Genomic DNA, 18,854 nt, shown 5'->3' with positions numbered 1-18,854 from the left:
ACATGTAAATTTGCAAGATAAGATAGATTCTGATAGATACATTTCGTTATGCCGTAATAGTCCAATTATCAGTGATAATAATCTTGTAGTTTCGTTTCAGTTGCAATTACGTGGACAGTAAGTGGCAACAACTTAATCGTCTTATAATGTAATGGAATACCCGTACATGCATATAATCATATAATTAGAACATGATTTCGTTTTTATTATTTTTTTATTTAAATGTTAACGTCACCGACTCACCGGTGTTTGTGACGTCACGGCCATGTGTTCTTGACAGCTGACACTTGACATTTCAAGCGACCGATCAGCTGAGATTCTAACCTCGATCTGTATTTTGAAGTTTCCACTCGATAAATAAACAATAAAGTCGTAAATTATTTAAACTGACCAATGAGATCCCACCAAGCCGCGTTTAAAAATAATACTTCAATATTAACAACAAAATAATTAATAGTGCGTTGGTAGATAACAGCCGAGCCCGAGTGGGATGATCTCGTAAATTACGCTTCCTGTCAATTTTCCGTTTCTTTTGTTTCCAGAAAATTGTATGATGAAATGGACGGTTTTATTTCTCCTCTTGCCAATAATTCGGTGCCAAGAAAATTTGGAGATCGTCTCCAAGACGCGCACCTCGTACCTGCAGGAGTACGGGGGTTACGTCGACGTGGTGGTGATGCACGTGGAGATCCCGAAGGAAGTCTCGTTCGCGTCGTTGAAATTCAGCGCGGACGAGACGCAAGCGTCGATGTTTGGTGAGTTTTCCGACGCAAAAGTACTCGTGGCGTTAATTAACGTGGAATTTCTAGGCTGCAGCCCTAGGAAGGTGCTGATGTACATGAAACACAAGTCGCTGCCGGTGATCAACCCCGACGGGTCCAAGTTTCCAGACAGTTTTAAGAACATCTCGAGGTCCCAGTACTACTACTTGGAGCTGATGAGCGACAAGAGCGTGAAATACTTGAATTTGACGTCGCCGGACCCGGGGTGTTACTTCATCACGGCCTTCTTGCCCTACAACGACCCCAAGCACGAGTCGATCCAACCCCCAGGTCGGTAAGCACGACGAGTCGAACGCAAGAAGTTATCTGATGCGTTGCAGAGCTGACTCCTGAATGTTACGCTTTCGTCGAGACCACCTTGTACGTGAAGCGGCGTCCCAGCGTGGGGCAGATCGTGGAGGACGCTGCCCACACGGTGGAAGCGTTCACGTCGCACGGCGTCCTCTACACGTTCTTCGTCCCGGAGTTCGTGACCCACGCCACCGTCCTCATCGACGACATCGCTTTCGCGAAGACCGCGACTCGGCTGGTGGTCCGGATCCAATCCAGGAGCATACCTTCGGAGAAGAGCTTCATCAAGGCGGAGATCATCGAGCCGACCTTCGCCGACAAGTCCGTCACCATCCCGTTCGTCACCAGCGAGGACAACTGGCACTTCGTCGAGTTTATTTTCGAGGGCTCGGCCACCATCACCGAGAGCAAGTCCAGCCTCAGATTCTCCCTCAAGTACTTCAGGGAGGACACTGAGCGCACGGTCAACACGACCGGTTGGCGCATCTTCAACAGCGACCGCATCACCAACGTGATGCGGTACAAGCAGTACGACCTGGTGCGCGAGTCCAGCACCGAGAGCTTCTCCTACTCGTACGAGCTGCGGCAAAAGTTCACCATCTCGTCCAGCGTGGCGGTCAACCTGACCAGCAACGAGTTCGCGGTGCTGCAGTTCAGGCTGCGCCAGCACGCCGACATCGGCGGCACCCTCCAGTTCGTCATCTCGTTCAAGCCCCGGGTCGACAAAGCGACGAAGACGATCCAGGCGGAGCCCGAAGGCCACAAGATCATCGCGTGCATCCGACCCGAAGCCCCCGAACTGCCCACCTGGCCCGACCTGTGCAGCTACGACGACGACAAGATCGCGGCACCCTTGGTACTGAGCAAGTCCACCGACAACTCCTCCATGATGATCCCCTACCCCGAGTCGGGCGTCTGGTACGCCACTTTCAAGCTCTTCTGCGGCGAATGCGTGCCCTGCAGCTGCCCCGACGGCTGCCAGAAGACCTTCGAGGGGTGCGTCAAGGACTGCGAGGCCACCTGCGTCGACCGCCACACTTGCAACAACTGTTCGCTGGACTGCAAGACCGAAGTGGTCAACTCCAACGGGTGCGCCAAGTGCGACTGCGAGGGGCCGTGCTTGCGCAACAAGCAAGTCTGCAACTCGAGCGTGGTCTTCGACATTTCGTCGACGGCCTGCGCCAACAACTGCGGCAAGCACGGCCGCTGCATGTTCATGGTGTGCGACGGGGTGGTCTACGCGACGTGCGTCTGTTCCGACAACTACAGAGGTAAGGACCGACGATCCTGTCCGGCTCGAAGGACCGACGATCACTTTCTCTCCCCCTCAGGTTGGGACTGCTCCGACGACTCCCAGGCCACCCCCTACTACATGATCGTGATCGAGTTGCTCCTGTTGGTGTTGAGCAACTTGATGTTCCTGCCGGCGGTGTACGTCGCCTATCGGCGCAAATACTACGTCGAGGCGATCGTCTACTTCGCCATCTTCTTCTTCTCGACGTTCTACCACGCCTGCGACGCCGGCGAGAAGATCATAAGCTTCTGCATAACGCGCTTGGGGGCGCTGCAGTTCGCCGATTTTTACTGCGCCCTCTTGGCCATCTGGGTCACGCTGATCGCCATCGCCGATTTGCCGTCCTACTGGCCGACCATGTGCCACATAACGGGCGCCATAATCTTGTCTTTCACGACGACCATCAACAAGACGGGGATCTGGGGGTTCGTGTTGCCCGTAGCGACGGGACTCGTCATCATCGCCATCAACTGGTTCTTGAAGTGGCGGAAGGTCAGGCAGTTGTTCTTGCACAAGAGATACCTCTACATTTACATTCCTTTGGGGATCGTCGTCGTGTGCGTCGGTTTGACGATTTTCATATTTTTGGAAACGTCGGACAACTACAAATATTTGCACAGCATGTGGCACGTTCTCATGGCCGTCGGGGTCATAATACTGCTGCCGCGATCCAACACGTTCCAACCGGAGGCCACGTTATAATCGAGCGCGCTTCTCCACTAGATCTTCGTCCACTTTACTTAGATTAAGCCGATCTACGTGCCTATGACGTACAACAGACGATCCGAGCGGAGCACTCAACAGACTGGAACTAGAGTTAGGACTAAACCCATCCATTTTTTCTTTCCTAGAACTGCATCGAAACTGTGATAATCCTGATCGAGCGACGTTCTATTTTCGTAAGTTTGTCTAGTCACACTGTAGCCACTGTCCATTCCATTGTAATACTCCAGTACATTCTATTGCATGACTAAATACGTGAAATATGTAATATACCTTTTTTTAATGTTTTTCAGCCGTCAATTATGTAATGTAAACCTATATAAATAAATTATTTGACAACTGCGGGTCCATATCTGATCTCCCTCTCGAACTGTTCAGCTTTCAGCGTCCCGTCGATGCTTTCGCAATTTTTATTGAACACTGAATAAGCGCTGACTTCGCCGGATCGTCGGGGCCCAGTCCTCGTGTTCACGTACATGAATATCAGACCCGAAACCACGAGGAAGACGGTGCCGAACTGGAACTCGATGAAGACCACGTAGACGATCACCCACAGCACGAACCACAATAAATAGTAAAACAAATCGACGTACGAGCAGCAGTTCACGGTGTCGTCGTCGCTGCACACGCTCGACGCCTCCTCGGGGGCGTCTTCCGGGGGCAGCAACGCTTCTTCGACGGGCTGTCAACACAACTGTCAAAAACTCGATTGTTTGAAACAAACGACTTACGTTCGCCCTTTCGCGCGACTTCCACAGCCCGGAGAAAAACTTTTTCGTGCTCTCTCTGACCTCGCTTATTTTGGCCTCACGAGCTTTCCTCGCCCTGTACTCCGCCAGCTTCTGCTCCATTTTATTATCAAATTAATTACGAAAATAGTTTTATCGCCACTGTTTTGTTCCGATTGACGTACGGTGCGAAGGTTGCTAGATGTGCGTTTCCAGTTTTGCAGAAACTACCAAAAATGGCTCAAAAAGTGGTGAAAAACACGGTAAGAACGCTTGTGTTGTTCGTGGATGACACGGTTCGGGTGCGTCCTCGACGTGGCAACGGTAAATTCGATAAAAATCGCTCGATTGGAAAAAGTGGGGTTATGGCGGACTGGGCCCCGTTTTCCAAATTTTGGCGGATTTTAAGGGTGTCGCGCGCATGCTTCGGCGTGAGACCCTTCAGGTGGTGTACTCGAATCGATTGCAGTTTTGCAATAACTACTGCATTTATTTTTTTTGTACAGCTCGTCGCAGGTTTAATGACGTAGCACGTCGATAGGCGGACCGATTACTAAATCGTTTTTTGCACAAGTCCTTCAGATAAATCTGCATCTTTGCTGCGGGGCGAAATAAGTGCCGATTCATGGTGTTTATCGACCCGTTTTTTTTCCACTCGAATTCGTTATTCTAATGCGTGCGAAAACCAGTTAAATAGCGAAGGGATGACGTTTTGTAAAGGAACGAGTTTGCGAATAAACCAGCTCCAACACAATCGACGCCGCGTAGGGTTGGTGTAAACACTGTCGCCGTTTGCAGTTTCGGGCCCGCTGCGAGCGTTCATGAATCCTTGAACGAAATCAAAGCGATATCGAAAATGTCGGTGATTGGAAAGGTACGTACGTATCGTTTAGCGAAAAACCACCCCCTCGCTCCAACCCCATGTGCGAATGTGTCATTTGTGAAACTGTTTCTAGCCCGTTTTGTACTCGTATTGGCGCAGTTCGTGCTCGTGGAGGGTCCGAATAGGTAAGACGGTCGATGGCGGCCCCCTCAGTGCTTAAAATGAGAGTGTCGTAGCGCTCAACCTCAAAGAGATACCCTACGACATCAAACCTGTCTCTCTGATCAAAGCTGGCGGTGAACAGCACTCGAACGAGTTCAGGGAGATCAACCCCATGGAGCAGGTGCCTGCGCTGCAGATCGACGGAGCCACCCTCGTCGAATCGCTCAGCATCCTGAGCTACTTGGAGGAGACGCGGCCCCAGCGGCCGCTCTTGCCCCCTGACGTGGTCAAGCGCGCCAAGGTACTCGCGTCTCCGCGTGTCGCTTCTATTTTTTTTATCTTAATTTTTTGGTAGGTGCGCGAGATCTGCGAGGTGATAGCGTCGGGCATCCAGCCCCTGCAGAATCTCGTGGTTCTGATCCACGTGGGGGAGGAGAAGAAGAACGAGTGGGCGCAGCACTGGATCAACCGGGGGTTCAGGGCGGTGGAGAAGCTCTTGTCGGCCAGCGCCGGCAAGTACTGCGTCGGCGACGAGATCACCCTGGCCGACTGCTGTCTCATCCCGCAGGTGTTCAACGCCCGGAGGTTCCACGTGGACCTGCGGCCCTTCCCCATCATCTTGCGGATCGACCGCGAGCTGGAGAACCACCCGGCCTTCAGGGCGGCCCACCCCAGCAACCAACCCGACTGTCCCCCCGAAGTTGCCAAGTAACATGCCCCGATTGCTCAATCAAGTACAAATTGTTTCAGCTTGCTTTCGCTTTTCCACCTGGTAGGATTATGCATTCGTTGACGTTTGTGGAAAATTCTAGATTCGACATATTTTCTAATGCTTTTTAATAAATGTGTTTTTATGAAAACGTCCTTTAAATCAGCCTTGTCTTTATTTAGTTCGTGTACGTACAATATTGACATTTTCATTCAATAACAACAAATTACAAATTTTGGAATTCGACTAGATTATTAGTTAAAATGGACGGACCTAAAGTATCATGAATTTCGAACGAAAATAGAATGAATCAAGCGCTATAATACAAGCAAACAAGGAAAACAAAGTTGTATGATGAGTCAAAAACTACGGCGTCTGTATGATAAAGCTGATCTGTAAGTGTAACGGCCGGGGCACTCTTTTGGAATTGATCGGCGCTCGCGTCGCTCGTGATTGTCCCGTCGAAAGGCTTCGCAATAGAGTGCTCCAGGTGGACATACATACATGTTAATGTTGCGTGTCATGAGGATCATGAATAATACGATATATGGCACTATGGATTTTATTGAATTATAGTGTGTTTGACAATGCTGTGGATAACTTATCAAAAAAACAAAAAAAAAGAGTACTGTGTGGGGACGCTGCGGCTGGGTTCGCAGACGAGCCCAACGACACCGTCGCGCAGCTCGAAAACAAAACAAAAAAACTATAACCCGTGTCACCTCCTTAAAACTGTAAACTATTATCACTGTACAAACAAACAATCTTGACTAAACGCGTACAACTTTGTAACAACGTTACGTATCGACCCTTCGGTGCTGGCGCACCCCCTACACACAAATTGGTAACTTGACGCAGTTATGTCGGACTCGGCGGACGTCGCCCACATGCACACGCACATCATAAGGTACCTTTAGCCCCGGTTGATACACCTACTAACCTATCGAAATGACTAATCACTGCCTAGAAGCTAACTTATGTGGTAAATCATACATGGCTAGGGGGCGCGTCGGTCCGGCCCCGTCTAGGCCTGTTCGAAGGACGGGACCCGGGCCCACTCGCCCCCGCAAACTAACTAAGGATGAGAAGAAGCATCGCGTGGAAAACTGGACCAACATAACCCGACGGGTGTCACCGTGACATTAAAGACGTCACACAGTTAACAAACGAAAACCGAAGACTAGTCACAACATTGTTCCTTATTTAATTACGTCTGATGAAGGTCACTTTGATTTGCACTGCGAGTAGGGAACGGAAGATGGCGCTCGCTTTAACGTCATAGTGACAGGTGAGATTGACCAATGGCTGACACGGGATGACCCGTGCGACTCGACGACTAACCCCCTATCGATTATTTTCTCAATAATGTATATTATATTATAATATGAACTCTCTAGCTAATTCACGGACGCCCGGGGGCGGTGACCGCCCGCCGCCTTTCACACAACAACCAGCCGACCTGCAATATTGCACGTTTTAGTGCGGCGGGCGTCAGGGCCCCGACGGGCGACCCCACAGATGTGAATATCACAGCAACAGTAATGTTGTATATAGAACAGTTTCTTCATATATCAAAGTATGAGGCATATGTTAAAACGTGGAGAAGCAACAACTAAAAACGAAACAATCTTAAATATCTAAAGATTTTAACATGAAATATAGACCAATTTTTTTCAATCTTTGATTCACAAAGCGCACAAATCTTGAACAATCGTTTATAATAGAATATTAATATCTTTGACTCAACATTATGAAACTACGGCGATCACATACATTTAGACAATGAAACTATGCTCTGTGTTAACGGCGTCTTAATATTTTAACTATTCCGTCAACAATCGAAACCAAATAAAAAAATAAAACATCCGTAACAAAACTAGACGTGTACAATATTCATATATTCTTTTTTTTTAAATATATATAGATGTATTTACTTTATAATATGTGTATCTCTTGTATGGTACGTTTTTTAATTAATGGAATGCCACAGCTAAACCGCGCCGCACGCACGCGTCTATGACCTGCATAGATCTCGTCGAATGAACCTAAAAGACAGAACGTTGTCAAGTTAACGCATGTGAGTCGATTAGTCAACGGCTTTGTTAAATATTCAGCAGCGAGTGTCCAAACATTAACAATATTAACAACATGCGATAACAACAATATATAATTTTTAGTTACATTTATCTCATATATATTCTTTTAATAATAATATATAGATCTATAGAAGGAATAACAGCAGAGTTGGGTGAGTATAGATGACTAACGCTATGACTATTTACAATAATGTCATGCCTGTTCGGCCGAAACCCCGAAAAATAAATCTCATGATTGGTAACATGATTTGTTCCTCTCTGGAATTCGCGTGTTTCGCGCGTTCGTTTTCAACGTGTCTGGCCAGCCAAACGCCGCTTGTCATATTATTGATGAGGTCGTCAGCAGGTACGAAGAAATTTAGGAATTGATGACTTCGCTATTACCAATCACATACGCACACACCCTACAGCATAACAGAATTAATCGATTAATTAATTAATTAACCTAAGTAGAGACGCACGCCACCGTGCGTCGCTCCAATCGCCACAACTACCGATAAACCAAGTGTAGTAGTATTATATACAGAAGGAAAAAAATAAAGTAATAATAATAATAATAAGCAAATGAACGTGGGTACAAACATCAGAGTGTTGATAATGACGTGAATGAATGAAGAATCACAATTTTTAGATTAGAATGTGTCTCTCTAAACTACCATATTCTAAAATCTCTCAAATCAGATCGTTTACCTCGAATTTGTTTCGTATAATAATAAACTCTTGAAATACATCAAACAGAACACAACGAAAATTTACGGTGGGGCCGGGCGAACCTCGGACGGGGACGGCGCTGCCGCCCGAGATTTGCCCTTACAATATCTTTCATCACAAACAAACAGAAATGTCCAATAAATAATTAACAAATCACATCACATTTTCAAGGAATTGACTATATAAAAAATTTCCATGCTACCCCGCGGTACAGTACAAACAATTATGTAAATAGGTATACATCTTAAAAAGTTCACATTGTATATAAACAGCCTTGCGCAATTCGCCTTGAGTCATCGTCGTAAATAACTTTCGTTTTAAAAATATTCAACAACAAACTAGTAAAAATGCCTCCCTATTATACATTTAAACCGGAAATAAAATTTTTGTTTTTGTTTTGTTTCCTCCTAAAACATTAACAATCTCTGTTGCGTGTACCTGAACAATCTGGGTGAATTTAAAACGGTTTGACGCCATCACTGCATGGTCAGAGTGCCGAGGCCGTTGTTCCTTGCCCTCTTCAGTTCCTCCTCGGAGATGCGTTGTTCGATCAGATATTGGGCCGTGTTTATCGATTGCGGACTACCCGATATGGTCACTATTCGATTGCGGGTGCCGGGGGCGAAAATCCCCTTCTTCGATATCTGGATGTTGGCCCCGCTCAGCTGCTGGATCTCAACTAACGAACGGCCCCCAGGACCTGAAACCGAACAGACAACGCTCACATCTCTCGTCTATCGAACGCGCAATGCTAATCAAGCTCAGCTTAAATGAACGGATGGATGTTAAAACGCCCATTACCTAAAATAGCACCAACAATTACTTCTGCAATTTCGACATTTTTAGTGTCTTTAGCACCATTTAATTCCGCAGGCGTGGGACTTTTACTTAGCACAGCCATTTGTTGACCTGTACCTAGACCAAAGCTGTTATTGTTGATTGAGATGGGTGCTGTTGCGGGTGAACTTTGATGTCTGAATGGATCGAATGTGGAGTCATACCTTTCTAGGTTGGTTCGTGGTGTTGGGGACGTTGTACCTGCAACAGACGACGCTATTACCATCCCTTCACCGAACCCACCGTCCTCCCGCGCTGACTCACCCAAATGGCACTCCGCCAGACTGACCTGGCCCCCTATCGGACCGAAGACGGCGCCGGTGTTGGCCGTGGCGGCACCCGCCTGGTCCATCACCCCCAGGTAGCTGGAGACGGGCAGCGCGCCCGTGTGGGCGCCCCCCAACCCCAACCCCATCGCCAGGATGCCGTACTTGGCCAGGACGGACAGCGCCGCGCATATCTCCACGATGTGCGAGTCGGAGAAGCCCGTGTTTCTCAGCTGCAGCTGCGGACAAAGCGGCATTAATATGACTCGCTGGGCGGTGGCAACATTTCAAAAAAGATTGATCGCGCACGACTATTTCGGGAATCTCGTAACCAGCACCGATCATTTCCTTGCGCAAGATGGCTATTTCGGGAACCACGATTCCTCACGCGCTGCACCCCGTTCACTCTCAAAACGGGGATGACATACGTCCCGACAGGTTCACACTATCGTCGCATTCCATAAACACAATTTTTTACTTCTACTTCTACCTCACTCTACCAATTATGATGCTAAAGTCCATTGAAAAAACATCTGGACTATCAAAATCAAAATTGCAGTTGTTAGGTTGGTAAAATCACTAGTTATTTTCATATTGCCCGGTCGGTATCTATGATTTTTTGATTTTTCAAACTATTCATTTGTTTAAATTGACATTGTCAAATAAATTGCAAAATTATTCAGTGTATTTTGTACATACATAAAAAGGTTAAAATGAAAAGTTCAAAACGAACTAGGGTGGTTCTATTGGCGCGAGAGAAGAGGGCTCAGGCAGGTATGGGAACCGAATAACCGATTTTCAATTTTGGTTATTGTTTAGTTTTTACCTGCTTGTGTGTGTCACCTTCTGTTTTCTTTGTGTTTTTTATAAACTTGATTAAATTGCTCCAGTTTTTTTAGTTGTTGCATTTCGTTTCAAGTGTTCAAAACATTTTTTGTTCAATGATTAAAAATGAAAACATAACCTAAATATATTTTGTAACTAGATTTTGACGTGGTACACTCTAGCGAAAATTTTTTATACCCATGTACAGTCAAACCAGCATTTCATTTAAAAAAGTAATTTTGACAGTCCAGGAGTTTTTTTAATTTACCGTATTCGTTCTAACAATGGGGACAAGTCTAAAACACCTGTTCTGACAGTTACACGATGAAGAAATTTTAACGATTCAACTATTTCTGACCTCCAATAAAATAATCTTGCCTACACAAGTCGTAACAATACAATTTCAAAACATGCCAAGATTTATAAAATATTTAGAGTGCAACTGAAGTTTCCAAAACCACGCTAAACATAAATTGTTCCATTTATCATTTTAAGGACGAACTGTACGAGCCTTTGAACTATTTAAATCAACGAACCAAATTCTTGAACGTGTTTTACGCGATAGAACGAGATGAACAGTACCGGTTGGCATGTTTTGTTGGTTGCATACCTTCGAAAATTTTTACACGTTTCGCGATCCTTCTCGGTGAATTGCCGTTTGTTGCGGTCGAAAAAGACGTCACAAAACGCGCTTTTATCGTTCATCGTTAACTTTCTCCGGCCGCGGTCGGCGTTGCCGGTTTCCTCACCTTGATATGGTCCAGCAGCTGGGCCGTCACCGTGCCCACGTTCTGTCCCGGAGCGTTGAGGTTCAGGCTGAGATTGAGCCCTCCGTTGAGCATGATGCTTTGCGACACCGAACTCAGTCCGCTGTTGAGACTCGCCGTCGACGCGTTGAACGCGCTTCCGGCGTTCTGCTGGGCGAACGGGGAACCCGTGGGGTTGTAGTTGGCCACCGGACCGTTCACGTCCGCGTAAGACACGTTCAGACACGTCCCGCTCTGCGGGTCCTCCACTATCTTGCCGAGGATCATCTGGCACGCCTGCCTGTTCTGTTCTTTCTCGCCTGGAAACGGAAACGGATTAGAGCCGACCCGGAGCGAGAGGGCACCGGTGGCGGTGTGCCGGCCTTGCCGTCTGAAATCGGACCCCGGTGCACACACGCGCCGCCTTTTCTCCTTCACTTTTCCTCTCACCTATTACAGTTATGCACCTCTCCTGCAGACTAACATCCTTGGCCTTCTGAGAAATCTGCACGTAAGAACCGCTGGTCTCTTTAATTTGCTTAATGTAGTTACCCGCCTTGCCGATGATCATGCCCGCGGTCGAATTCGGCACTAATATTTTCACTTGTTTGTCTCTGTCTTGCATCAATTTACTTTCGGTTTCCACTAACGGTTTGGTCAGGTCGGGCTTTTCTCGTATCTTATCGGCTATGAAGTCCGCAACTATCATTATTGCGTCGATGCTGCCGGTTATGAGGCACACTCGTTCCGTCGTTCCTGCAAAAGACACTCGCATCAAGATCCACTCTTCGCTTTCCCAACTCTTACCGAACGCTTCGGTTTTAATGAACGTGTAAACAAACGAACCTCCCGGAAGGAATTAACTCCGTTTCTCATCGAAACGGGACTTATGCAAAAGTGTAGTGCACGCACCGGTTGTTCGACCAGATCGGTGCGTAACGGAACCTGCATAATCACGTAATTGCTAAATTCTCCGCCCAAAATTATTACCACCCTTATTTACCTCTTTGGGGTGGGACTAATTGTCGCGCGAATTCCAAACAACCGAAAGCACGTTTGATTCTCTTCGGGAAATTAACGAACAAAGGCGCAACACGTCTGTTCGTTCGTTCGTTCCTTTTAAAAGCAAAAGAAATTAACTTGTGAGGGTGAATAAATAAAATTCCTCAAGTTAAACCGTTTAATTTGTGCTCTCGACGAAAACAAAAAACCGTTGGACGGTGAAAAATGGCGCAATTTACATGTCCCTCCCCCAGAACAAACTTTCTTTGATGCGTCACAAGCGAACCGTATCTGGAAGATTTTGACCAATTACGAAACAAAAGTGTTAGAAATTAACGAACCCGTTAGTGCACAGAGCCCGCCGATGAATATTTAAATCGTGGAAATTTTTTCAAAGGCGACAACCCGTGTATTGTTGGTTGCCTGGCGGAGGTCCACCTGTGCCAAATGACGGTTTCGCGTCGGCGGCGGAAAAACTTTCCGATGCGTTTTCACCGTCCCACGATTAGCCCCACGACTGCGTCGCCGTTGCAGCGCCGCACACACGCGCGTCCTCGCCATCAGCTGATTTCGATTTTCGTCTGTTGGCCGGCGGCTCGATTTTTTCCGCGTGCCAAGGACGCCGGCGAGGAGGCCTCCATTAGATCCAATTCCGCGCTCCACTAACCCAATCAGTTTGATTGGAGAGGATCGACGGGCCGCAGATGGCGGAGTCACGACTCCACCAGGAACGGCCGATTATGCAATCAACGCGGATTACGAGCGGGGGGCGTCGTCGCTGTCGCCCGACGACACATCTCCGAAATCGATACCATCCGGCTCGAAGGACCGCGGGATCGATGGCCGTTAATGCGGCCGGTCGATTTTCCGGGGTCGATCCGAAGAAGCGCGCTCGTTGCGTAACCGCGTGGGCGTCGCGGACCGTCGCCGGGGACGGCAGACGCGCGTTCCGGCCCGCGGCGGGGGACGGGCCGCCGCAATTAAACGAAACACCAATTCTCGATTAGCCATTCCGGTTATTGTCATTATCGCAGTTAATTGCAAGGATATTTAATGGGAACTAATTAACGTTTGCAATTGACACACTTAGCCGACGCCATTATATAATCGACGGACGATTTGCATATCTCGGCAAATTAAAATGGTTAAAAAAGGAGGTAAACGAGACAAGGTTACAGCACTAAGCCTAGTTGTTGCCAGTCGTAGACGCAACAGTCGACCTCCGGAAAAAAGTTGACGGTTAGTCCGGACAGTGCAGATTTTCGATCGATCGCCGGCCACAAGTTTCTTTTCACCCGGAGCAAAAAATATTTATTCAGTTATTTCCGGACGTTCTCACACGGTTCCACTCGTTATTAATATTGACCGACACGAAACCGCCTCACAAGAAAATGGAAATTGGGCAAAAACCCGCTCGCTTCGCAAAAAAAAAGAAATAAAAAAGCAGTGATCGACGCCTCGCGGGCGCTAACATATGAAATTCTTACGGAATTAATAAAAATTCGGATTCGGACCCCTGTTCGATCGCCGCCCCCGGCCTTTCGCATTTTTCCGCTTAATTATCCTGGGCGCAACATAATTAGCGAATAATTCGGCGGACAATTCAATTAGGGCCAATCAACAATTTATGGTCATACCTCTCGAATAACGAATTTAATTAGAGGTGCGCGGGGCTGGGCCCTTTCGCCTCGTCGAACAACAACAACAACAACAACAGCGAAATATCCGACTACCCCCGTAATTATCGTCGTGCCGCGAGACAATAACGATCGATTGATTTTCGTGTGGGTAGTGTGGGACCTCGCGAAAAATCCGCCTCGCCGCCATCGATCCTCCTCGGGAGAAACGGGAACCGACTTCTTCAACCCCGTCCGTGTTTTCCCTCTCGACGGTCCGCCCAGAATTTACCGCAATAGGACGTAATGGGGTCGCGGGCGGGGGCGGCGGTTCCCTTTCTTACGCATTTTTAAAGTTTCGGGGACCTCGAGACCGGGGGAGGCGACGTCCGGTGTTTTCATTAAGGACGCACGTTCTCGGTCTTGTCTTGCGCCCAATCTGTAAGGGATGAAACAGGAAACCCCTCTAATCCAGCAATTTCTTTCCGAGCTGGATATAGTTTTTCCCTCCCCATCCACGACAGAACAAACAACCCGTCTGATCGAGTGTGCGGCTGGAAGTTGTCGCTGACAGGAATTAGCAGAACAGGAAAGTGAGAGGAATACTCGACGCCCCACCGTGCTAATTTAAATTGTGAGATTACAAAAAAGGCGACATTACAAAAACTGAGATTGCGAAAACGCTGAGATTACAAAAAGTGAGGTTACAGGACGGTTGAGATTGTGCAAGATTGTGAGAGATTACGGAACGACGCGACCCCTCCCGCGGAGCCCCCGCCCGACCTGGGGCACGATGCCGTCCAGTTCGCGGCCATGTTGACCGCCGCCCATTCTCGCCGTTATGGAAACTTTGCTGCAGTGAAAAAAACTATTATCCGTGTCAAGGATAATGACTCCACACAGACTCTAATACATGTTTGTTGTCGAATTTGTCGACATCGTTCGTGGACAAACACGGTGAAAAAAACAACACCGAAAAAACCGGACCGACCCTCCCCCGACATGCAAAATTCACCACCCCCACTTGGAACAAGTCGGATCAGCTTCGCCTACGCGATGAGGTCCACACTTTTGCGCACGGTGTGTTTCGTTATTACGACACGATGATGGAGACGCATCCTTGGCTATTTTCGACGTTTCCGTAAGAAAATCCGCAGGACGAGACGTCTATTATGTATGAAGTGTGTGCGGCGAGAGGGGCGCCGCCGCCGCCGAACCGGATGAAAAAGAGCAACAAATTAAAAGAAAAACTTTGCCTCAGATATTGACCGCTTTATTGCGACGGCGGCGCCAGGGCTGGAGGAAAACCACCCGATGCGGCTCCCGCGAATTTGACAATCGTTATCGAATAAAGATATTAATAATAATTATCGTTCGATAAGAGAGTTAAGCAGAGTTGGTTGCGGTTGATATTTGGATGGGCGGGAACAGCGTTCCCTTGTCTCGTCGTCGCTCCGCGACGATTAAACCCGGCCTGGAAGCCGTGCCCCCTTCGGAACGCTTACCACTGCGGCACTCACCGGGGTAGAAGTCGTGCGATTTGGACATCTTGACGCGTGCCCCCGTCTCCTTCTGGAGGTGGGCGATCGTCTCGCCGCCCTTGCCGATGATGGCGCCAGCCGCCACGCTCGGCACCAGGACCTTGAAGTGGTACGTTCCATCTCCGCCTGCAACAAACAAAACGGTGAAAATTCGACAAAACGCAGGAAAAATCGTGCGACTCCCCTTCGGTCGGTCCCAGACGGTGGGGCGCCGTCCCCGCGGTATTATTTACGGCCCAAAACAACGTTTATGCCAAACGCGAGCGCAAATGAATGGGTCGCGGGAGAGAGGGGACGAGAAAAAAATCGCGACGCTAAATTTAAAAAGAAACTATTTTTACCGGCGCCGAAGCGAATGTAGGTTAGACACGAGGAAAACGCCGAAATGCAAATAATCGCCGATGGGGATCGATCGCGGCACAGTTTCGCCCCGATCGATCGGGGGGCAGCTCCCCCCGACAAACAGTTACTCGTCGAGGAAAGCGAAAATATTTGCAGTGGGCCGGGGGGCGCACCCCCGTGTTTGCCGGGGCAATCGTAAAAACTTACAAAACGTGCGGGGAAAATGTTTGTCCCGGGAAAATCTGGGGGGGTCGTCGGGCATTGTTTGCTAATTGTTTTCGGATTAAAGCGGCGACTCTCGCCAGATTGAAATTCTCCAAGTGTACCCCCTAGCAACGCACATTTCGAGACGCAAGAAAATCGCAATGGAACAACTCTGACAAAATGAGACCAGTTAGTTGTGTTGGCGATATTTCAGGCTAGACAACCGCTGATAATGAAATTCACTACAAATTTCAGCATGGATCGACTTTAATTAACAAAAGTTAATTACACTAATAGGACACTATGCATAATTTATTACTCCACAACGGATCCTCTTATCCCAAACAAACCACCCGAATTTCTGCTTTGAGTTATATTTCCCCCCGGACCACCTGGGTACCACCAAAGGGTCTGATAGATTAATGAAAAATTATTAACAACTGGAAAATATATTTTAGAGATTGCTAAAATGATAGTCATCGTCGCGGTCATCTCTGCAATTGCATATTTACTTGCCGTGGCAAAACAACAGGAAATTGCAAGCGTGCACAAGCAACAAAGCTAGAAAATATATAATCATTACAAATCGGAGACATTACAAAAATTAATGAAGACGAGTTTCACGTGATATTATGCAATCGATAGATGACGAGCTACAAATTTAATAAAAAATGTACGTACTGAGAACGTTGCGGTTACAGAAATTATCGTCAAAATGTTCAGGCCAGGATTGTAAAAAGTCAAAAAATTATCTTGATGATGAGATTACAAAGTGCTACTTAAATTTCCGTGAAAATTCTGGAGATTACAAAATGTTTGAGCGAGATTGCAACAATGAAATGTTTTTATTTGGCACAAAATTAATTTGGCAATTAATAAAATTTGTCACTAGAATTAGGAAAGCGCAAATAAACATTGTGGGAAGTGAAATTTATCTTGATTGTGGAAAGTACAGTGAGATAAGAGCAAAAATATTTTATCACTAATAGTTACAAAACGTCCTACGTAGTCTTTACAATATGGAGGTTACACCGACAGTAGAAATGGGAAAGCGTGTTACCAAGGTTAGAATGTATATTAAAATAACATTACATTGTAATGAATATGTACTAAAGAAATGAGCAGAAAGTACGAAAGTGAAAGGATTGGAATAAAAACTCTGAGAATGAAGATCGCAGTGTAAAAGAGATTACGAAAAATTATCTTGACATTGATAATTACAAATCATTTTATATGTCAGATATGATATAGACTTTACTTCCTCAATTAAAGTATTACAGAGACTACAATATAGTAAAATTAATTTTAAATTTAAAAAATTCTAGTAAAAACTGTGAACAAAAATAAAAAATGATGGGAAGTAAAAAAGACATTACAAAAAGTATGTAAGATATTTCCACGAATGAACTTCCAAAGAGGGTTACGAGATTACAAGACAAAAATATCAAAAATCATGAGAAGTACAAAAACTGAGATTACAAAAATTCAGGATGTTACGAGATTACAATATTCAATTAGTGTCAGATCACAATTTAAGTATTTTAAATGATGTTTGTTGAGAAAGAATGAATGAAGAATAATGATGGGTAGTTGAGATTAAAAATATATGGAGATCGGGTAGGAATCTTAATATCAAAGTATGTAATAAGAGATTACATAAAATTCTCATGACATTTAGAGATTACGACGAGTTTTTTCCCATAAAAAAATGAACTTATAGGCAGCGAAATCGGGACCATAAAAAATCCCCCCAAATGTAAATGGGTTTACACGTACCGGCGCTCTTGAAACCACCTCCCCACCCCCTCCTTGTTCGTAATTTATCACGGCACAAAAACGAGCTCGTTTCTTTCCCAGACCCACAACCCAATAAACCACTGCCACCCCCAGCCGCCACCCATCACCCCCGATAAACATGCATTCTTTTACGAAACCATCGTCTCGGGGGCGCGATTTTTACCGTGCCACGAACATGCAAATTGGTCTCGTTATTCCGTGCGCGATATTTCGGAATAATTTATCGGCCCCTCGCCTCCAGCTTTCGTCAAATTACTCCGCATTAATAATTCCGCAACGGTCCGCCAAGGACCAGAACAAGAAAAATCGAGCCGACCTCCTCCGGGGGGGTGGAATTCGTCCGTTTTGCGCAGAGCCGCTCGGACCTCAAGCCCCCCAAGAACGCCGCCGCCGCCGCCGCATTCTCCGGAGCGGGGGTCGCAGCCGTCACCTCCGCGCGTTTCAAATGTAAATGACGGAGCGATAACCGCCGTCACAATGGAAGAGACAACAATGTTCCCGCGTCGATGGTGTCAGGAGAGACGTCCGAATCGAGATAATATTGGCAGATGTTTCATTCACGATAGTAAAGAACGTGGACGGCGGAGTGGGGCTCCGGTTCGGCGGTCCCCCAGGAGCGGCCCGCTTCCATTCTCTAATTCCAATTTCCGGGAGAGGCGAAAGTGTCCCTGCGGTCCCCGCCGCGACGAAGCTCGTCGGGAGAGATGCGTGCTCGACGGAATAATGAAGTTGACGTCGTTTCCGGCGCACAAAAGTGAAACCTTCTCTGCGTACGTGCATGCGTTCGGTTGTTTTGTTTAATTGACACGAGGTGAACGAAATGCTATCCCAATTCCGGTCGTTACACTATCTAGTGGTGCAGATAAAGCCCGCAAAAACGAAGGAAGCGTTTTGCAATTTGCGATAATAAAATTTTGCTTTTTTACGTTTCGGTTTTATTTGACGGACGAGAGAATGAAACGGTAATAAAAGCTATTTGTCTATAATTCGAGTCGAAAAGTTTGTTTTAGAGGCAGAATGAGCTGCCATAAACAACAATCGGTTATTTTGATCTTTTGACGGTAAAGGTTGAGCGCAAAAGTGGAGCAATCATTAGTTTGAAGTCGAGTTTTCTCTTTAGGCAGCTCCGTAAAAATGTTGTTTATGTTTCCCAAACGTAATATGAGTCGTAGAAAAATTTATTTGTTCCTGTACGGAATGATTCGTATCGTATCGTTCGAATTTTCTTGAAATACGTTTTTTACCAGTTTTATTTGGAAAAAACTCTTGATTTTGATATTCAAAGGGTAACAGCTAATTTATTCATGCACTTTCTGAATGTTAAGATGTTGTTAAATCTCCTAAAAGCAAAGAAGTACA

The 18,854-nt window shown here is 46.7% G+C and overlaps 4 protein-coding genes across 12 annotated transcripts in view; 2 read left to right on the top strand and 2 right to left on the bottom strand.

Annotated features, from left to right (window-relative positions):
- Positions 1–11: 11 nt before the first annotated feature.
- Positions 12–3,430, top strand: LOC138122821 (post-GPI attachment to proteins factor 6). 4 transcript variants are annotated; one of them, XM_069037175.1, is made up of 5 exons: positions 12–117; positions 543–755; positions 810–1,052; positions 1,103–2,344; positions 2,405–3,430. In XM_069037175.1, the coding sequence occupies exons 2-5, from the start codon at positions 551–553 to the stop codon at positions 3,067–3,069; spliced, it is 2,355 nt and encodes a 784-aa protein (XP_068893276.1). In that variant the 5' UTR covers positions 12–117; positions 543–550; the 3' UTR covers positions 3,070–3,430. The 4 variants fall into 4 exon arrangements, with proteins under 4 accessions (XP_068893276.1, XP_068893277.1, XP_068893278.1 ...); XM_069037176.1 differs by lacking the exon at positions 12–117 and adding an exon at positions 130–148; XM_069037177.1 differs by lacking the exon at positions 12–117 and adding an exon at positions 186–485.
- On the bottom strand, positions 3,419–3,941 carry Saysd1 (SAYSVFN motif domain containing 1). The gene is made up of 2 exons (XM_069040195.1): positions 3,822–3,941; positions 3,419–3,772 (listed from the first exon to the last, which is right to left on the bottom strand). The coding sequence occupies exons 1-2, from the start codon at positions 3,939–3,941 to the stop codon at positions 3,419–3,421; spliced, it is 474 nt and encodes a 157-aa protein (XP_068896296.1).
- Positions 3,829–5,663, top strand: LOC138122841 (probable maleylacetoacetate isomerase 2). Of its 3 annotated transcripts, XM_069037215.1 has the most exons (5): positions 3,829–4,081; positions 4,617–4,692; positions 4,775–4,826; positions 4,878–5,104; positions 5,159–5,663. In XM_069037215.1, the coding sequence occupies exons 2-5, from the start codon at positions 4,675–4,677 to the stop codon at positions 5,513–5,515; spliced, it is 654 nt and encodes a 217-aa protein (XP_068893316.1). In that variant the 5' UTR covers positions 3,829–4,081; positions 4,617–4,674; the 3' UTR covers positions 5,516–5,663. The 3 variants fall into 3 exon arrangements, with proteins under 3 accessions (XP_068893316.1, XP_068893314.1, XP_068893315.1); XM_069037213.1 differs by lacking the exon at positions 4,617–4,692 and having other exon boundaries at positions 3,831–4,081; XM_069037214.1 differs by lacking the exon at positions 3,829–4,081 and having other exon boundaries at positions 4,094–4,692.
- Positions 5,664–6,058: 395 nt separating this feature from the next.
- ps (RNA-binding protein Nova-1-like protein passilla) overlaps positions 6,059–18,854 on the bottom strand; it is a 30,431-nt gene continuing 17,635 nt past the window's right edge. For 2 of the 4 annotated variants that reach the window (XM_069037188.1, XM_069037186.1), the window contains 6 exons: positions 15,117–15,278; positions 11,444–11,749; positions 10,997–11,313; positions 9,421–9,661; positions 9,121–9,357; positions 6,059–9,019 (listed from right to left, as the gene is read on the bottom strand). In XM_069037188.1, the coding sequence (XP_068893289.1) occupies positions 8,796–9,019; positions 9,121–9,357; positions 9,421–9,661; positions 10,997–11,313; positions 11,444–11,749; positions 15,117–15,278 (1,487 nt within the window). In that variant the 3' untranslated portion in view covers positions 6,059–8,795. The remainder of the gene's footprint in view (positions 9,020–9,120; positions 9,358–9,420; positions 9,662–10,996; positions 11,314–11,443; positions 11,750–15,116; positions 15,279–18,854) is intronic. The other 2 variants (XM_069037189.1, XM_069037187.1) reach the window with 1 other exon arrangement.

The sequence above is a fragment of the Tenebrio molitor genome, chromosome 2, assembly GCF_963966145.1.
Source record: "Tenebrio molitor chromosome 2, icTenMoli1.1, whole genome shotgun sequence".
Taxonomy (NCBI): domain Eukaryota; kingdom Metazoa; phylum Arthropoda; class Insecta; order Coleoptera; family Tenebrionidae; genus Tenebrio; species Tenebrio molitor.
Note: the sequence above shows the minus strand (reverse complement) of the source record. Positions and strands in the feature narration are given on the sequence as shown.